Raw genomic sequence first — 20,737 nt, forward strand, 5'->3', positions numbered from 1 at the left:
ACAGCAAGTGCCATTGTTCCCGAGGATGCACGCACAGCATTTTGCAAACAATTCTAATTGCACATGGGATAATCCCATAGGGGAGCTGTGGATTTAGGATGCCTCCCCCAGACTGAAAGGAGCCAAAGGATTGTACACAGTGGCAAAACTCAGCTGAGATACAAACTACTAGTGCAACAAATTCTGCTGCAGAGGGTGCCAGATAGTAAGGATGGGGGGCCCCATCCACAGCATCTCTCCGAAAGTTGAAATACATGTTGTTAATACAAACAAATACGTTTATTCCAGCACTAGTTTAGCCCCAGGCACCACATTAGCTGACTGCTTAGAAATCTATCATTCCTACATGTGCATAACTACTATATAAATATAGTTAATAGACAAATATGTATACTGGGGTAGACTTGTCCTTGGAATCATGTTATTTTCTTATTATAATAAACTAGCAGCACAGTCCCTGGTGTTAAAAGGCTTACTAAGGAAAGATGATATTCTAACATATAAGTCTTCCTAAATTTTGACCTAAGGGAAATAGTGATGATGTCGGATTAATAAAAATTGGATTAATATGAATTCAATGAATATTCCAATAAACAATTGTATTCAAAAAGGTCCAGACTGAAAGAAAATATTCTCATTTTCTTTCAATAAACCCAGTGACTACAAAGTGCGTTGAGTAAGGAGGTATTTTGCATTTTTCATTTTCCCGCTGTCTCGCTCCATATTTGTAGACATTCTTTTACTTCCCTGATTTTATATTACGTACAATTTTTTTATGAGTTCCAATTGTTGAAATTGCGATGTGGTAATGTACATGTGTCTTATTAACAGGTTATGAGTAAACATATTAGTACCAGATAAGTCTGAAAATGACTGAATAAATTGTTCTCATTGTACACAATTGAAGAGCATCAAAATGACTATAATATCTGAGCAAAAATCTCTTCTGTGGCCTTATATCAAGTGCTAGCCTGAGGGAGGAGACAGCACACAGGGAAGAGTTAAACACCAGCTCTATGACACTGCCCCTCCTGTCAGGGGGTGGTGTGTATCTGTATAGGGGGATTAAATATGTCACTGCCTCTGCCCCTTATAAATCCCCCCGTCACTCTATAAACAGGTTGGGGGGGAAGTATCCACAGCAGTTGGGAGTTCGAAGCAGTCACTCTGTCCGTGGCTTTTTTGGGTTGTTTTTATCGTTTATTTTTTCTTCGTTTTCATTTTTTTTGTTAACTTTTTTTGTATTGTTCTAAACTTTAAAGTAGCATTCTAATTTTTTGCACAATTTTGGGGGGGGTCTGCAATAAAAAGTTGGGGCATCTCCCAACAGCTCTGTAAATTTTCCCTTGCCCCATTTCACTCTCCCTAATCCTTACATACAACCCACAAACATGTGGGAATTCCGCTCCTTCTCCTTTTGGAGAGCGGTTTTTGCAGAATTCTTTGCTACCATGTTCTATGTTTTTTTTGGCTTAGGTGCATCTCTAAAGTGGGTCGCTGGGCCAGCTAATGTTTTGCTCATAGCATTAGCATTTGGTCTTATTCTGGCCACTATGGTCCAATCTGTTGGCCATGTCAGCGGTGCTCATATTAACCCAGCAGTCACCTTTGCCTTCCTCATCGGCTCACAGATGTCTCTCTTCCGTGCCATTTTTTACATTGCAGCACAACTACTGGGAGCGGTGGCTGGAGCTGCCGTTCTGTATGGTGTTACTCCAGCAGCAATCCGTGGCAACTTGGCTCTTAACACGGTAAATACTTTTGTAACAAATGTCTAACTAAGAGTGATGAATTTCATCAATGTGTTTAATTATAAAATTTTAATACAATATATGTTTTTTTCTTATACAATTAGATAGAATCAGTCACAGCTGGTAAGCTTTGCACAATGTCAGCATCCCTCTTCATTCCAATGAGAACTCTTAGGGTATGTGCACATGGTAGCAGGCTTTTATGTCTGAAATGACAGACTGTTTTCAGGAGAAAACAGCTGCCTCGTTTCAGACGTAAATGCTCCTCCTCGCATTTTGCGAGGCTTCTCTGACAGCCGTAAATTTTGAGCTGTGCTTCATTGAGTTCAATGAAGAACGGCTCAAATTACGTCTGAAAGAAGCGTCCTGCACTTCTTTTGACGAGGCTGTATTTTTACACGTCGTCGTTTGACAGCTGTCAAACGACTTAGCGTAAATGACAGGTTGTCTGCACAGTACGTCGGCAAATCCATTCAAATGAATGGGCAGATGTTTGCCGACGTATTGTAGCCCTATTTTCAGACATAAAACGAGGCATAATACGCCTCGTTTACGTCTGAAAATAGGTCGTGTGAACCCAGCCTAAGGCTTGGTTCCCACGGGTCAGACACTCTGCATGAAAACTACGCAGCATATCTAACCTAGAACACGCAGGGAATTCTCCCCAAAAACACACACCAAATTCTGGTGCAGATTTTCAGGTTAAACCTCTGCTACGGAAAGCAGTGGTTGAAAAAAAAAGCTAATACTTACCACCGGCCGTTGTCATAGCAACACGTCCCTATGTTCTCTGTTCAGACAGGCCTTCTTGGATGATGCTGCAGCCGATGTAACTGCTGCAGCCTGTGATTGGCTGCAGCAGTCACATGGGATGAAACTCATACCAGAAGGCCAGCCTGAACAGAGAACAGAGGAACGTGTCTCTATGACAATGACAGTGGGGTAAGTATTAATGTTTTTATCAATTTGAAACAAAAAAACGAGGTTTTTATGTTTTTTTTCTGATTCGTGATTTTTGTAGCGGAATTGCAGCGTTTCCGGTGCAAAAGTCTCAACATTTTGTATTTGTTGTGGGTTTTACCTCCCATTGAATCAAAAAAAGTAACAAGTCCGCAGCATAAATTGACATGCCTCGCATTTAAAATCCTCACTGCTGGTCAATTTCTGGACATCTTCGCTGCGTGTGCATGAGATTTGTTCAAATGCTACTGTAAATGCTGAGGATTTTACGCACATAATTCTATTGCGGAAATTCTGCAGCGTTTACGCTACGTTGAAATTTCTTTCTTTGAATTTCCGCAGCATAAACATACGCTGTGGAAAAATGTATAATGTATGCCCATGGAAACAGTATTCCACAACACAAGAACTAGAGAAATCTGTCTCCGTTGTGTAATCATTTTTTTCATAGGCATACATTGTAGTTTTCTGCAGTGTATTTTTATGTCTCGGAAATACAAAGCAAATATGCCACGTCTGACTGTCCCCTAAAGCCTATCTCCACACAAAACCGGAACATTTTAGGTGTTCCTGCTGCAGTTAACCCCAATATCCCACTAGTACCAGATATCACATATTTGCTTGGCATACAAGATAAGTGTCTCCCATTGTGATTTTCTTTCTCAGATTAACCAAATAGCAGCTTTGTGGCTAGAACATGCACACTAGCGTTAATGGGATTTGTTTGGGGTTCAGTCGGGCTTTCCAGCATTTTTGACTGGAGCCCCCAAGTGTCCCCATTCAAGTCAATGGCATCTATCAACGGCTCCATTATAAACCTAAGCCATGACACTAGTGTGAACAGAGCCTAACCCCATCGCAAAGCAGCTAGTTTTTGGTGAAAATAAAATCATTGGTGACCAAGAGCTTTTCAATTTAGGGACCCTGCTAAACAAATCCCCACATCCTTGCAATGAGGACCTCTGTGAGTCTGACATCGGGAATAGCGTAGTGAAATTCTAAGGTTAACTGCAGTCACACCTAAGTGGAGTCCAGGATCACACACAGTTTTGATGTAGTTTTTGTGGCAGTTTTTGGCTCAGGTTTTTTAGCAAAACAAAGGAGATACATCAGTTTTTTCTTTATATCTTTTGTTGCTTTTGTATCCACTTCTGGCTTTTGCTAACAAAAATCTGAGCCAAAAACTGCATCAAAACTGTGTGCGTGATTAAGGCCAGGATCACACAGAGGTGTGATGCAGTTTTTGATGTATCTTCTCAAGGCCAGGCTCCACACACAGTTTTAAAGCAGTTTTTGTGACAATTTTTGACTGTTTTTTCTTTAGCCAAAGCCAGAAGTGGATCCAAACGGAAGGAAATGTGCTCATGCATCTCCTTTCCTTTGGGTCCATTCCTATGTTTGGCTAAAAAAACGAAGCCAAAAACGGCCCCAAAAACTGTATCATATATGTGCACACATAGTGTTTTCAGGCACATTTCGGGGCGTTTACACGTTTATACGCTGTTCTGTTCCGACCGGGCATTTTTTTACGCCTCATTTTCAAAAAACGACGCGTGAAAATACATCCACGAAATAGAAGTTCATGTCACTTCTTGAGCCGTTTTTGGAGCCATTCAGGACCAACTCTAGCGTTTCTGCTGCCTGAGGTAAAAATCGAAATGGCGCCCCCCCAGATTTTGATTGACATCCCCCTGGCTGTTCTACATCACTACCAGCCTCCTCAAACTCTTGTGGAGGCGCCGTTGCCTTGTACTCCTGTGGCATGCGCGGTGCAGAGTACACCTCGCTGCATGGTGCTTGCCCAAGTAGTACAAGGCAATGGCGTATCCAAGAAAGTTGTATCAGCCAGTGGGATGTCAATCAAACATGGAAAGGTGGGGTTGGAAGCAATACTATGTGACTCTTCAGGATAGCGGCACTGCCCCATGACCCTTTAAAGAGTAATTAGCATATAGTGTGTGCCGTTTTAAAAGTTGATTTTATAGATTTTGCTGCATCTGAAAAAAACATACATTTGGAAATATTGTCAGGTCATGTATTACCGCATAGTGGCGGTTCAAGGGGTTAAAACTACCAGACAGATTCCCATTAAATATACAATGAATTGAAAACAATTCCATCTGACCTGCAATTTTGTCATTATAAAGATATCCTATATAATTACAGCTCCAGAACCAAGCTCATACATACATATAGCACCAGAACCAAGCTCTTATATATACGGCTTCAGAACCAAGCTCAGTACATAAATACAGCACCAGAACAAAGCTCAGTACATATATACAGCACCAGAACAGAGCTCAGTACATATATACAGCACCAGAACAAAGCTCAGTACATAAATACAGCACCAGAACAAAGCTCAGTACACATTTACAGCCCTAGAACCAAGCTTAGTACATAAATACAGAACCAGAACAAAGCTCAGCACATAAATACAGCACCAGAACCAAGCTCAGTACATATATACAGCACCAGAACAAATACAGCTCAATTTAGTGCAACCCCTGCTGTATAGGTTTGTACGGCGTAAAACTACAGTTCCTAGCATGGCCCGAACAATGGTAAGGATATGTTGGGAGATGCTGTTTCACAAAAAAAAAATCATATAATAGTCAAACCACCCATCATCTCGTTGCAGATCATACAGTGACTGTATTACTGATTAGAGGCAGAATAAAAATTTACAATAAGTGACTTACCGGTGACGTCTCAGATTCTAGTTCTTGTTCTTTTTTCTTTTCCATCCGGTCCAGACCTCTATGATGACTTCTCCTGGCCAAAGCTAATTTCTGCAGTTTTTCCGCTCAGATGTCTTAAGCTTCTCACTTTACCATTTTACAACATACAGGGTACAAATGACAAAGTACAGAAAAAGTACAGAAACCAATATAAAAAGTACAAACAGCCTTCATATACATATTAGCTGAAATAATAAAAGCTATCATTCCCATGTAGGGAAGTATTCTGAAGCTTCTCACTTTTAAAACATTTATACACCTATAAATGAAGATAAAATTCTCAACACCCCTAAATATAATAGCGCCATATACTGCACCTCTAATTATAATAGCACCATACACTGTGTCCCTGATTATAATAGTACCATACACTGTGTCCCAAACACACACACCATGCCTCCTCTAGATTGTGTCCCATAGCCCCCCTGTAGATAGTGACCCCCATAGAGCCTCTGTAGATAGTGCCATACATAGAAGCCCCTGTAGATAGTGCCCACATATGGACTGCAAGGCAATAGTGCTAACCACTGAGCATCGTGCTGCCCTACATGTAGCTCCCCCTATAGTGCTCCACATATAGCCCACCCCTGTGTATATAGTGTCCCACATATAGCCCACCCCTGTAGATAGTGCCCTACAAATAGCTCCCCCTGTATATAGTGCTCCACATCCCCACATATAGATCCCCCCTGTAGATAGAGCCACTATCTGTGCCACTCACAGTTTTATTAGAAAAAAACAAAAAACTTTACATACTCACATGATCCCTGACCCACGCCGTCTGGTGGCAATGCAGGCCTGCTCTCTTTTGAGCAAGTCTGCTGGGGCTGAACAATGCAAGCGGTGTGATGACTTCATTGCGCCGCTAGAGTCGTTGAAAGGCGCTGATTGGCAGGGCAGAATGACTTGCCCTGTCAATCAGCGCCTTTCAAAAACGGAAGTGGCGCAATGACATCGCCGCTAGCGTTGTTGAAAGCCGCTGATTGGCGCTCAAAGTCATTTTGCCCTGCCAATTAGCATGATTGTAAGGTGCTGAATGATCAGGCACGGAATGTGCACGTCTATTCAGCGCTAATGCATGTAATTGTATCTGTGTATTATAGACGCAGGTACAATTAGTGCAAAAGGGGGTGGCGGCGGTTGGCTTCAGTGTCGCCGCCGCCCCCTCAGAGAGGCAGCAGCAGCCTATAATACTCATTTGTATCTACGTCCAGAGGACGCAGATACAAGTGAATGTGGCCGTTGCTAGCACCGGGGCCCTCTCCGATGCTAGCGACGCCACCGGGCATGAGGGGGCCCATGCCGCCCGGTCCATAAAATGTTAGAGGCCAGGCGGCGCGGGCCCCGTAGTGGCGTCGCTACTGATAACGGCTGCTAGCGGTGACACAGGGCATGGGGGGTCCGTGTTGGCGGGTGACATGGGCCCCCTCTTGCCGTAGGCCCTGTATCAGCTGATACGGCTGCTACAGCGGTAGTTACGTCACTGGTGACATAAAACAATTTTGTAAAAAAAAAAAATGTTTTTTTTTTAAAAACTAACATAATAAAACATACAAAACAATATACATCTGGTATCGCCAAAATCGTATTGACCCATAGAATAAAGTTAACATTTCGTTTTTACCAGGAGTTTATTAACAAGTTCTCCCTGGTATATTGTATTTTTATTCCCCTCTATATAGCTTCATCCTGGTGTGAGCCTTGGACAGGCAACAACAGTGGAGATTTTCCTCACCCTGCAATTTGTGCTTTGTATTTTTGCCACCTATGATGAGAGGAGGAATGGACGTCTGGGCTCTGTATCCTTGGCTATTGGATTTTCCCTCACCTTGGGACACCTCTTTGGGGTGAGTGATTGTATTAAATTTTACTTCTAGTACTAAAACTGTTGTTATAAATTTGTTTTAAAAAAAAACGGGTTATATGTGACTTACATTTACATAAAGTACATCTATATCACTCTGGGAGGAGAATAGTTAATTATTGTAGCAGTTATATAGTTAACTGTACAAAATTATTAAAAAAATTATAACCATCCCCTCAGCCTTATTAAGTAGCCTTATTAAAGGCATTGTTTTTGCCATGGTTTTTATGAAAATTTAATGTGGACTCACCGTTAAGCCTTATTTACACGAGCGTGGCGCATCTCGGAGGTGAAAAACTGCAGTTTTTCACGTCCGAGGTGCATCCGTGCTCAGCGCTGCGGGACGCGATGTCTCGCATCCCCCATAGATGAGAGTCTATGGAGGGATGCGTGATGCGTGAAAAGATAGGACATGTCCTATTTTCCCACGGACCCTTCACACGGTCCGTTGAAACAACGGCTGTGTGAACGGCCACATTCAATTACATAGGTCCGTGGGACGGCTGCTGGTTCAACGGCCGGCCCACGGACGTTTAACACACTGGTGTGAATTAGGCCTTAAAAACATTGCAATGGCACATAATGAACCGCAAAAATTGTGATAGAAACAAAAAATTTCTGTAAGTGAAAAATGTGAGCTGAAAAAACATACATTACTCACTATAATTTTCTTATATTTTTACAAATATGAACCAACACACAGGGGTGAACCTAGCCCCTCTGCTGCCTGAGGCGAACTATAAAAAGACGCCCCCCCCCCCATCTATCCGAGTTTTTGTCATTACTAGCTTTACACAACAAACATGCAATATATAATTTTTTTAAAATAGGAAAACATTTGTTGTTTATTTCTTAAAGTGCTGTTTAATGTATAGAAAAGATTTAAAGAACTCTTTTTACTGTATTACTTTAGTATCATAGATCAGCAACGCAGCATTAACACTGAAAATGGTTTAACAAATCTTCTATGCCCCCTTTTCATTACCTAATTGACTTATGATTTTTAACTGTGTTCAATGGCCCGGCGTGGACGGCATGATGCAGTGATGTCATCGTGTTGGGCAATTGACGTCATCAGCGTGCTCCTGATCTCTTGTAGGCCTCAGGCCTAAACCAGGCTGTGGCCTACAAGAGCAAACGGCGGAGCAGGGAGACAATTACATAGTTACATAGTTACATAGTTAGTACGGCTGAAAAAAGACACATGTCCATCAAGTTCAACCAAGGGACGGGAAAAGGGAAGGAAAAATTTCTACACATAGGAGTTAATACTTTTTTGTTCTAGGAAATTATCTAACCCTTTTTTAAAGCCATCTACTGTCCCTGCTGTGACCAGCTCCTGCGGTAGGCTATTCCATAGATTCACAGTTCTCATGGTAAAGAAGGCTTGTCGCCTTTGCAGGTTGAACCTTTTTTTCTCCAGACGAAGGGAGTGCCCCCTTGTTTTTTGAGGGGGTTTTACAAGGAACAGGATTTCACCATATTTTTTGTATGTGCCATTAATATATTTATATAAGTTAATCATGTCCCCCCTTAGTCGTCTTTTTTCAAGGCTAAATAGGTTTAATTCTTTTAATCTTTCCTCATAACTTAAATTCGCCATGCCCCTAATTAGCTTCGTTGCTCTTCTTTGTATTTTTTCCAACTCCAGGGCATCCTTTCTATGAACTGGAGCCCAGAACTGAACTGCATATTCTAGATGAGAAAACCAACCCAAGAAAATATGATCGACTACAGCACAAATGTAGAGAAAGATACAAATGATTCTTTATTGGAATAAAAACATGAGACAGATAAAAATGGAACTAGGGGATGAGTCACACAGTAAAAAAGGACGTCTGATCAGTCAAACATGCCAGGTATGGATATTGTGTCCACGTATTGTGTAATAGCAAAATAGGAGTAAATGCATGTAGTCATATAAAGAGCCGTGTCTAATGGAAAACAGCACGGATATAATCAAGGTACATCAGATGACAACAGCACAAATCGCAGAGAGGTAAAAAGCAGATGCCGATAGCTGTGGTAATTACAAAATACGTATATACCATCAATAATAATTACAACTAGTTACCAATGTAATGTGCACCAAGTAGTGCCAGAAAGTGCGGACGAAGGCAATCGCCGAAACGCGCGTCGGGTCAGGACGTTTCATCCCTGTTTCCATCATGTCCACTGGTATGTAGTGTTATCTTTTCTGTCCTGTGTAGCAAGCATAGCTCCATTATGTTCATCATTTATGGTCATCTTCTGATTTCAAGCACTTTCTGGCACTACTTGGTGCACATTACATTGGTAACTAGTTGTAATTATTATTGATGGTATATACGTATTTTGTAATTACCACAGCTATCGGCATCTGCTTTTTACCTCTCTGCGATTTGTGCTGTTGTCATCTGATGTACCTTGATTATATCCGTGCTGTTTTCCATTAGACACGGCTCTTTATATGACTACATGCATTTACTCCTATTTTGCTATTACACAATACGTGGACACAATATCCGTACCTGGCATGTTTGACTGATCAGACGTCCTTTTTTACTGTGTGACTCATCCCCTAGTTCCATTTTTATCTGTCTCATGTTTTTATTCCAATAAAGAATCATTTGTATCTTTCTCTACATTTGTGCTGTAGTCGATCATATTTTCTTGGGTTGGTTTTCTGACAATTTCTGATCGACGCACCAAGTATATCTTGGTTACTTCGTAGGATTCAATATATAGTGCATCTATTATGGCCAGTAATGTTGTCTCATAGTTCATTTTGTTGATACTTTCTAGCACTATTTTCCATTGCATCCTATGTGTTGGTATTTTATCGGTCTTATATTCTAGATGAGGCCTCACTAATTCTTTGTAAAGTGGCAATATTACATCCCTGTCCCGTGAGTCCATGCCTCTTTTAATACACGACAATATCCTGCTGGCCTTTGAAGCAGCTGATTGACACTGCATGCTGTTATTGAGTTTATGATTTACAAGTACACCCAGATCCTTCTCAACAAGTGAATCCGCCAGTGTAGCTCCCCCTAGGACATATGATGCATGCAGGTTGTTGGTACCCAGATGCATAACTTTACATTTATCTACATTAAACTTCATCTGCCAAGTGGATGCCCAAACACTTAGTTTGTTTAAATCTGCCTGCAATTCATGAACATCTTCCATAGACTGAACTATATTACATAGCTTGGTGTCATCTGCAAAAATAGAAATAGTGCTATTAATCCCATCCTCTATATCATTAATAAATAAGTTGAATAATAGGGGTCCCAGCACTGAACCCTGGGGTACACCACTTATTACCGGGGACCATTCAGAGTAGGAATCATTGACCTCAACTCTCTGGATACGGTCCTTGAGCCAATTCTCAATCCAATTACAAACTATATTTTCTAAACCTATAGTCCTTAATTTACCCATTAGGCGTCTATGGGGGACAGTGTCAAATGCCTTTGCAAAGTCCAAAAACACTAAATCCACAGCGGCCCCTCTGTCTAGGCTTCTGCTTACCTCTTCATAAAAACAGATTAGGTTAGTTTGACAACTTCTGTCCTTAGTAAAACCGTGCTGGCTGTCACTTATAATACTATTTTTTGTCACATAATCCTGTATATAGTCCCTCAATAGCCCCTCAAACATTTTCCCCACGATGGATGTTAAGCTTACTGGTCTATAATTACCCGGGGAAGACCTAGAGCCCTTTTTGAAAATCGGCACCACATTTGCGCTGTGCCAGTCCCTTGGCACTATACCAGTCACTAGAGATTCTCTGAATATTATGAAAAGGGGGACAGAAATAACTGAACTAAGCTCTTTAAGAATTCTAGGGTGTAACCCATCTGGTCCCGGGGCCTTGTGCACATTTATTTTATTTAATTTAGCTTGGACCATATCTACATTCATCCAATTCAGTATATCAACTGATATATTAACAGCACCGGCACCGGCTACATCAGCTGCTCTTTCTTCAGTTGTATATACAGAGCTAAAGAACCCATTTAGTAACTCTACCTTCTCTTGATCCCCTGTGACCAACTCCCCATTACCATTATCTAGGGGTCCTACATGTTCAGACCTTTGCCAGGGGTTGGCTGGCAAATTTTAGTCTGGGGGGCAAGCACACAGCATTGGCACAAGAGTAGCGCCCCATTCTGGGGGCACTGGGCAATTGGCGAGTTTGTCCCCCTAACACCGCTGCGGAAGAACTCTGCTACCTGTCAACGGAAAAATCATCCGCCAGGAGGAAAAATGTTTCTTGATTGCGGAGTACAAGAAAGCCTCACCTGGGAATTAGACTTTCTTGTACTCCGCCATGGGGAAACATTTTTCCCTCTGGCGGATGACTTTTCAGTTGACAGGAATCAGCGTTACATGAAGGGGAATTATTTTTCCTTGACCTCTAGTTACTATTGTGGCAAATTTACGTTTTTAAAATAAATAAATTAAAAAAAAGGTGAAAGAGGGTTGCATGGGGGAGTTTTGATTTCAGTAAAAAAATAAATTCTTATGTCTGTTTTTTTTAATACTTTATTATGGCCTTAGGGCTGCTGTCTGATTGACAGCATTTAATTACTAAGGCTGGGGCTTAGCATTAGCCAGTAACAAGGCTATCACTAGCCCCTGTTATTGCCCCAATTCCCACTGCCGCCAGGCATACAGGGAAGAGCCGAGTACAATCCAGTACCTGACCATCTCATGGTTAGGCAGCGGGGCGACCGCAGCCTGGCATTATCAGGCTGGGAAGGGCAAAAAAACGTGGCCATTCCCACCCTGGTGATGCTAGGCTGCAGCTGCTTTATTGTATCTGGCTAGTTATGAAAAATAGGGGGAACCCCATGTCATTTTTAAAAAATAAATAATTGAAAACAAATTACGTGAGATTCCCTCCATTTTTCATAACCAGTCAGATACAATAAAGCAGCAGCAGCTTAGCATCACCAGGGTGGGAAGGGCTACGGTTTTGGGCCATTCTGAGCCTGATATTACCAGCCTGCAGCCACCCCAGTCCCCTTCACTTCAGATGGTCGGGTACTGGATCGTACCCAGCTCTTCCCAGTACTCCTGGTGGCAGTGGGTACCGGGGTAATAATAGGGGGTTAGTGCTAGCCTTTTTAATGGCTAATACTAAGCCCCTTCTTAGTAATGGACGCTCTCAATCAGACAACTGCCATTACTAAGGCGGTAATGAAGTATTCAAAAACAGAGACATAAAAAAAAATTTTTTTTATTTAAATAACTCTTCCACACAATTCACTTTAACCATTTTATTGAAAAAAAGCTTAAATCAGCAAAGTAGTGCAACGAATCTACGACGTAGTCCAAATGTTCCAGCGGAACCTGCAAAAAAAAAATTAGCAGTATGAAAAATAAAAATAAAGATGGCTGCCCACACAGAAGTACAAACGTGAATAAATAGTTACTTTAGGGAACATATTAAAATAATTAGAAAAAATAGGCCCATAAACAAAATTAAAAAAAAAGAAATAATTACAACAACTTTCCTTTAAAGAGAACCTTTCACCTGCCCATACGTGTGCAGAATGTAATGTGCCGGGCTGCACAAACCCTGGGGCACTTTACATTTTTTTCTTAGCCTCCTCTGTTTTTTAGAGATCGGTGCCGTAATATTTGGCGCCCGATATTTAAATAACCCCCTGAACTGTCAATGGGACGGTAATTGGCAAGGGGGCGTGTAACATGGCTGTGACACTGTCCAATCACCTACGGACAGTGTCACAGCAAGAGCTAAAGAGAGGAGAGCATGTGCGCGCAGCTCCGCCGCCACTACGGAACAAAAGAGGAGAAGAAGAGTGTGAATTATTTTTCTGTTCCATGGCATCGGAGCTGTGCGCACGCACACTCTCACTCTTTAGCTCTCGGCAGACAAGGACGACAAGACTGATCTCTCGCGGGAGATCATAAAGTCTTGTACTTGCCTGCCGAGAGCTGAAGAGTGAGAGCGTGCGCACGCACACGCTCTCTAGCTCCTGCTGTTGACACTGGCTGATTGGACAGTGTCACAGCGATATTACACGCCCCCTTGCCAATTACCGCCCCATTGAAAGTTCAGTGGGTTATTTACATATGGGACGCCAAATATTACGGCACCGATATCTAAATAACGAAGGAGGCTAGGAAAAAAATGAAAGTGCCCCAGAGTTTGTCCAACCCTGACAATTACATGCTGCACTGATCCATTTAGAGCGTCTGGTAGACGCCTGTACTCGGCTCTGCTTTCAACACTGCATATAGCGATTGTGAGAAAGGCCTTGGTTGGGCCGAAATGTTAATCGCTTGGCTAAAAATGCTGTTTGGAATAAAATAAAATAATTTTGAAAATGAATTCCAAGTATTCCTGGAGTGCTTTAGGTTTTTTCTATATATTTATATTGTGGGTCCCCAAACCCGAACCTATACAGCACCAACAAAGAGTCAATTTGGAGTGCATCCTTACATATTTTGTCACACATTACATGCTGCACTCAGCTGCACATCTATGGGCAGGTGAAAGATTCTCTATAAAGTGTAACAACATTTTTTGAAAAACTTTTGACATGTCGGAAGTTTTGATCAGTGGTGTCCGAGCACTAGACCCCTCTCACTAGTCGCTAAAACGAAGCAGCAGAAGTGCTCGGGTGAGCGGTGTGCTGCTTCGATTCTGCTTGGCTTTCCTTGGAGCAGAGTACGGGCTCAATAGAAAGTCTATGAGTCCGTACACCGCTCACTCGGCTGGAAGTCGATCATAAATGAAGCGGCACAGCGCTCACCCGAGCACTTCTGCTGCTTCGTTTTAGCGATTGGTGGGGGTCTCAGTGCTCAGTCCCCCACCGATGAAAATTTCTGAAATGTCACTATGACATAATAAAAGTTTAGTTACAGTTTAAAGGCTATGTACACCTTTAAAAACGTATTTTTTTTATATATATATGAAGATATCTATCAATGTGATTGGTGCAAGCTTTAATTACTTTTTATTGAAAATTATTTTAACTTTTTGAGATACAGCTGCTTTATATCCTGTATACAGAGCAGCTGTATGTAGTGCTGTGACCTGAATCCATTAGGTCACCTATTATCGATCACATCTAAGTTATGAACTTAGATGTGATTGGTAACAGCTCGATCCTGCCCCATCTAATTTAAAAGGTGTCGGCCAACGCTCGAGTGCCTGGAGTATACTGCAAAGGGGGGTCTGGGTGTTTGACTGACAGCAGAGGGCTCTATAGGGGGAAATAATCCCCCTCCCGCATAGAGCCCTCAGTAGTTACTATACTGAAAGGTTAGGGGGGTCTGAGCATCCGACTGACTGCTCTAAAGGGGGGACAGAATACTCCCCCCTATAGAGCCCTCTGCAGTAAGTCAGATGCTTAGACCGCCCCCCCTATCCTTCCATTTTAGTAACGTGAGGGCTCTATGGGGTGGATTGTCGTCGTCGTCCCCATAGAGCCCTTGGCTGCAAGTAAAATGCCCAGACCTCCCTTGCAGTATCCTCCTGGGTCCCGGTCCCCCAGCTACGGCCGACCGACACCTTTTAAATTAGTGAAGGCAGGAGAGTGAGCGCTCTAAGTGGCGCTCAGTTTTTAATACAGGCCACCGCTCACCTCGTGCATCTCGTCACTTCTCTTCTTGAGGAGAGAGCGCTCGACCAGTCCTTCTGCAGACCCGCTCCTCTCTGGTGGCGCATGCTGCGTACAGCGCAGGAGGGTTCTTACAGACGTGCCCATCATGTGGCACGTCAGGTAAGTAAAACAAGGCATGCCCCCTCCCCCCAGTCCAGTCTGTCCCTGGTTCAAAATGCCACCCCCATTTTCGGCTAGGTGGTGCCGCCTGAGGCTGTCGGCTCACCTCGCCTCATGGCAGGTGCGGCACCGCCAACACAGAAACATATAAATAACCAATAAACATTGAGAAGTCGCCATTGGCATGCCAAATTCCAAACTGAAGTCGTTTGTAAAAAGCATATTCCTATCTGAATTATTTATGTTTCTCTACAGCTTTACTATACTGGAGCCAGTATGAATCCTGCAAGATCATTTGCCCCTGCTGTACTCACTAGAAACTTCACCAACCACTGGGTAAGGCCATCATTTGTCATGTATCTCTGTAAATGACATATAAAGAGTCAAAGGGATTTTCTCACAAACACATGTATCCCCTATCCACAGGATAGGGGATAAATGTGTGATCGCTGGGGGTCTGACCGCGGGGGACAAAAGTCTTTTGAAGTTCTCCATGAAAATGGAACGCTGGTGCACATGCTCGGCCAGTACTCCATTCATTTTTGTGGAACTTTCGGAGACAGCGAACCCGGAAGTCTCTTAGAAATTAATGGAGTGCTGGCCGAGCATGCGCACTAGCGCTCCATTCTCATGGAGCACTTCGGGAGACTTTCGGTCCCCCGTTCTCCTCATCGCTGGGGGTCCGACCGCAGGACAGGGGATTCCTGTGTTTGTGGGAAAACCCCTTTAAAGTGTAACTAAATGTTCAACAAACTTCTGACATGTCATAGTGACATGTCAGAAGTATTGATGGGTGGGGATCCGAGCACTGAGACCCACACCAGTCGCTAGAACAAAGCGGCAGAAGCGCTCATGTGAGCGTTGAGCCGCTTCGTTTCTGTTCGGCTTTTCTCGGAAAACCGATGTAGCGTGTACGGGCTCAATAGAATGTCTATGGGCCTGTACACCGCTACATCCGCTTTCAGAAAAAAGCCAAACAGAAACGAAGCCGCTTCGTTTCAGCGATTGGTGGTGGTCTCAGTGCTTGGACCCCCACCGATCTAAACTTCTGACATGTCACTATGACATGTCAGAAGTTTGTTGAACGTTTAGTTACCCTTTAAAGATAATCTGTCAGCACATTCATGTAGCCCCAACCACGGGCAACATGATACAGTGACGCATGCCCTAATTACACTTAACTATGTTTTACTCTAAACGCTGCAGCATTTTAGAGAAATCTTAGTTTTGACACTGGTTTACGTCCAGTGTTAAGTGTCAGAGAAGAGTCCGATGGGCATCTCCCCGCTGGCTTCTCCCCGCATGGCTTGATTGACAAGTCTCTCCCTTTTTGTGTAGACTGAGGGGACCCACCCAGCAGACACTTCTCCCTGAGCCCTACACTTATGATTTCTATAAGTCGCTGCAACTTTTAGAGTAAAACATACTTTAGTGTAATCAGGGTACCAGTCGCTATATCATGCTGACAGGTTCCCTTTAAGGTTTGGGTCACAGACAAATCTAAGCAAAACACTGTACTGAATTATAATTTTTTAAAACACAAATGGAACACTATGTATACCATGACATACTATACCATGTATAGTAACATCATAGGCACAACTGATATGTACTTAGTCTAACCCAGCTATTTATTTGATATTATTAATCTATATCGAAGGCTGAGTTGGTCCCAAAACTCTCTTCCACTGTGGCTCATGCTCTCACTATAGTTACACAAATAGGAGAGCCACAGGTTGGCTACTTCTGCTTTGGTTTTAAGACGTGTCCCACAACGAGTAATGGAAAGTTCAATAGTTAGAAAAATATTAGGGGAGATTTATTGTGCGTTTGCGGAAAAAAAATTATATATTTTTATTATTTTACGCCACTCTCACAATTTTTCTGAAAAGTGGGTGGGGCTTAGTTGGAGGGACGGGGGCCACAGCAGAAATGATAGCGGAAATCTACGCCTGCTCATAGCTGCCGTACATTTCAATCTATAATGCACGGGCAGCCCAAAATGTGCTTAATTTATTAAGAGGCGTTCACCTCTTAATAAATGTATTGCATATTACTTGTTTGGGCTTCTATTTAAGATGCCAGTCTTAGTAAGTTCCCTCCATTGTCTTGTAATATAAAAATGAGAGCCAATTAAAATAAAAATGTCAGTAGCAGCTTGTTCTAGGGATAAATAAAAATGAAATGCAATTACACGCTATTTGGCCCTTGCTATATAACTGGAATAACTTATCAAAGCTGAGGGGGAAAATTATCAACCTTTCTATGCCAGTTTTCTGGCGCAGAAAAATCGCAAAGGCCCAAATGTAGCAATTTTCAACTAAAATGTAGGACTTTTGGTCTTTTTACGCCATTCTTGCCACTTTTGAAAAAGGGGAGTTGCTTAACAGAAGGTAAATTATAGAGGACATCTATGCTGGATTTCACTCTGTAGGGTGTAGCAAGGTAGAGGCCTGTGCCCCTTGTTCCTGAGGGGCCCTGTACCTTGCCCCCCCAAATAATCCACATCGGACAATTTCTAATCAAAAAAGGATACTCACCTCAGGCTCCCTCAGCATGCTGCGGCTCAGCAATGTATGTGACACAGCACTTAGGACGTTGATTGCTGCGTCGCTTACAAGGCCATGACGCTGCTCAGCATCAGTACTTTGTATGAGCCGCGGCATGCTGGGTAAGCCTAAGGGGATCTGGACGGGAACAGCGGTGACGAGCGATGAGGTGAGTAAACTTATTTTTTATTTTATGTCTGGTGGGAATCGGGGAATGGATGGTGCTAAAAGCCCCCATAACTCCTACCACTCATCTAGGAGCTCAGGCAGGTAAAACTTTTCATATAACAAGCTGATCATATTCCCCAGCCTTATTACAGAAGAGATATATCTCTCAGGGAATCGTTTTTTTTTTAACCTATTCGTTGGGAATAAGATGTATAAGCCAGCCTGAGCTCCTAGGAGAGAAGCTGCATACCCCAGAGTGGTATGAAATATGGGTATGAGGAGGGGTGAATATGCTTTAATTGTATTGTCAGAATTATCAAAAAAAAGTTAGCTTTTTCTAGAAACAGAGACACTCTTGTCCATGGGTTGTGTCTGGTATTGCAGCTGGACAAAGTCACAAGACATTTTTAGATAAGATTAATAGGGTAGTTAAAAGAGTTGTCCCAGAATCCCCCAGATCTACTTGGCTGTTTGCGTCATTCCCATAGACTTTGAATGGAGCAGCGTGCATGCTCGACTGTCGCTCCATTCAATGTCCTCCTCACTGCGGTCAAGCAGTGAGAAGGAGGAACAGGGGGTTTGGGACCCTTGCTCTCACGATCGCTGGGGGGCCCAGTGATGGGGCCCCCACCAATCAGACAATTATTATCGGGTGGATGGGTGATAATTGTCGATTCTGGCAATACTCCTTTAATAATACTTAGTGTTGACAAATTGATAAAACACAGATGAAATTGTGCTGGTCATATATCTGCATATATAATTTAGATCAAACTGCATAATACCTTATTACTTCTTACCTGCTGCAGGTCTACTGGGTTGGTCCTATCATCGGTGGAGCACTTGGAGGTCTAGTGTACGACTTCATTCTCTTTCCAAGAATGAGGGGGCTTTCTGAAAGACTTTCAATCCTTAAAGGAGCAAGGCCCGCTGAGCCTGAAGGCCAGCCAGAAGCAACGGGCGAGCCTATAGAGTTAAAAACACAATCCCTATAAATAAAAACTGCACAGTTACATAGCAGCACACTAGCAACTACATATGTACACAATTTGGGCCTAGTTAGCATAATATCCGTCATGGGATGTGTGTTGGGCGGGTCGGGTTATACTTTGAAAGATGTTTCTTTTCTTACCAGGCTGTGGGTATTGTGTTGAAGTAGAAACAGGAAGGAACAGTTAATGTGCTTGACTTTCTCATCAAAGTGAAGATTGAAGCAAAGAAAGTAGGGTCGTTTGAAGGGGCCACACAACTCAGGGTTGAATCATACAGTATTTATATCCCACAGAAGGATGTTGATTGCTTGAACCGTAGGGATTATTACTCCCTGTCAGAAATTTTTTTAGCACTTAGGCAAAGATTGCAAGTAATGCATGCCCTAAGTGCCAGCATTTGATCTCGAATTAGCCACAGAAAAGGTACCCATCAAACTTCCCACCTACTTTCCTAACTGCACCTCTGATGCTGCTTTACATCTCAGACAATTCTTTTCTTTATACTGCGTTTTACTTTTTGCTGATTTAGGAACTGTTTTCTTTTTGTGTTTTTTAAGAGGGTGGAGGAAAATTATGGGCCAAAACCTCTTTTATTTTACAATGAGATCCATTAAAACATTATGTAGACATCTTGTAACAGTGGAGGTGTTTCCCACAATAACTTATACTTATTATATCCCTCTGTGTGGAATTGTTTGCCCTGTAATCTTAAAGAGAACCTTAGTGCTTTCCAGGCAGAATGCCATTAATGGGCAGCTTGCAAAAAAAAAATATATATATATTTCTCCTTTGCATTATTTTGGAACAAATTAGGTTAACAACCAATGATTTGGCAGAAAGGAAGATGCATTACTTTGTATATCAAAACCCTCATAATAGTTATTTCATTTGTCAAACAACGAAACTGGAAACGTTTTGTTGATTGTCCCAGTTTCCATGGATCCATCGAACCTGTCTTTCTGATATAGTCATTTTTTAGCTAATTCCCTATGCAGATGTTTTCAGCATAGAGAATTCAGCTTCATGAGGACTTTTATGAGCTAGCGATGTGTTTCATTACTTATTAATATACTTAATAATACTTGGTTTGATTATAAACACAAATCTTCGGGTTAGTAGGCGTGTCTTTTAAAACTGAATTTCACTCTAGATATATCTATCATTAAGCTGGATTTTGTTTAGGTCTGATCACATCATTATACGACCTTTTCTAGCAAAGAATTCTATTTTGTGGTATATATCTCTTCATCTTAAACACCCAGGCCATTGTCTTCTTCTATGTAAATGGCATAAATGTTTAGTAATGTAAAATAACAAATGGTACTCCTGTTTTAAAGATTATATGCCTGGGACTCTATGTCACCGAATGGGAATCTTGCTGAAATATCGGCACTCATGGAATTTGGCATAGTGCAAAATATGTTTAATTACATGTTAATGTTTCAGTCCCAACACAGCACTGATAGTAATAAAACAATTATTAAGGGCGATTGTGGGTCAGAATCCTTAATACGTTTTGATCATTGGAACACGCAATAACACATTATTAAACACTACTAACTGATGTATTGATACACTGAACATAAGGACACCAAACTCATGGGGTTCTATGGAAATTGTACACAAAAGACAAAGCATATGAAACAATATCATTTTTATAATGCTCTATTCAACACTTAATTTTTGTTGACTTTTTTGTTCTGTTTTATGAAGAACAAGTACTTTCATTAAAAAGTAGTAGGGTACCATCTATTTCAACCCCTCCCCCTTTATAAATATAAATGAGTTATGGGTAGGGACTGTGTTAGTAAAGTTCACCAAACTTTTCTGAAGAACATGTTTCCATCAGAGAAAACATATACATACATATGGCCCTCTCTACATGATACTCATAAAGTGAGGAGCGCATGCCACAGGACAGACATTACATTTGTTGAATAGTTGTTGGATTAGCTCAAACTAATTTT

The 20,737-nt window shown here is 42.0% G+C and overlaps 1 protein-coding gene and 1 long non-coding RNA gene across 2 annotated transcripts in view; one reads left to right on the forward strand and one right to left on the reverse strand.

Moving 5' to 3' along the window:
• The first annotated feature begins 1,391 nt into the window (after positions 1-1,391).
• On the forward strand, positions 1,392-18,773 carry LOC142742396 (lens fiber major intrinsic protein). The gene is made up of 4 exons (XM_075852096.1): positions 1,392-1,751; positions 7,135-7,299; positions 15,317-15,397; positions 18,588-18,773. Exons 1-4 carry the CDS (start codon positions 1,392-1,394, stop codon positions 18,771-18,773), a joined length of 792 nt encoding a protein of 263 aa, XP_075708211.1.
• Positions 12,584-20,737, reverse strand: part of LOC142742397 (uncharacterized) — a 64,040-nt gene continuing 55,886 nt past the window's right edge. Inside the window, exons 3-4 of the long non-coding RNA XR_012881371.1 lie at positions 18,579-18,744; positions 12,584-12,659 (exon numbers count right to left, since the gene is read on the reverse strand). This is a non-coding gene — a long non-coding RNA (uncharacterized LOC142742397). The remainder of the gene's footprint in view (positions 12,660-18,578; positions 18,745-20,737) is intronic.

Source organism: Rhinoderma darwinii, chromosome 2 (genome assembly GCF_050947455.1).
Source record: "Rhinoderma darwinii isolate aRhiDar2 chromosome 2, aRhiDar2.hap1, whole genome shotgun sequence".
NCBI lineage: Eukaryota > Metazoa > Chordata > Amphibia > Anura > Rhinodermatidae > Rhinoderma > Rhinoderma darwinii.

What these genes read in the sequence shown, in the direction of transcription:
- LOC142742396 (XM_075852096.1), top strand. Translation starts at nt 1,392, where the DNA reads ATGTGGGAATTCCGCTCCTTCTCCTTTTGGAGAGCGGTTTTTGCAGAA. An exon ending in GCAACTTGGCTCTTAACACG is followed by an intron (nt 1,752 to 7,134) that starts GTAAATACTTTT and finishes CCCTCTATATAG; the next exon opens with CTTCATCCTGGTGTGAGCCT. An exon ending in CCTTGGGACACCTCTTTGGG is followed by an intron (nt 7,300 to 15,316) that starts GTGAGTGATTGT and finishes GTTTCTCTACAG; the next exon opens with CTTTACTATACTGGAGCCAG.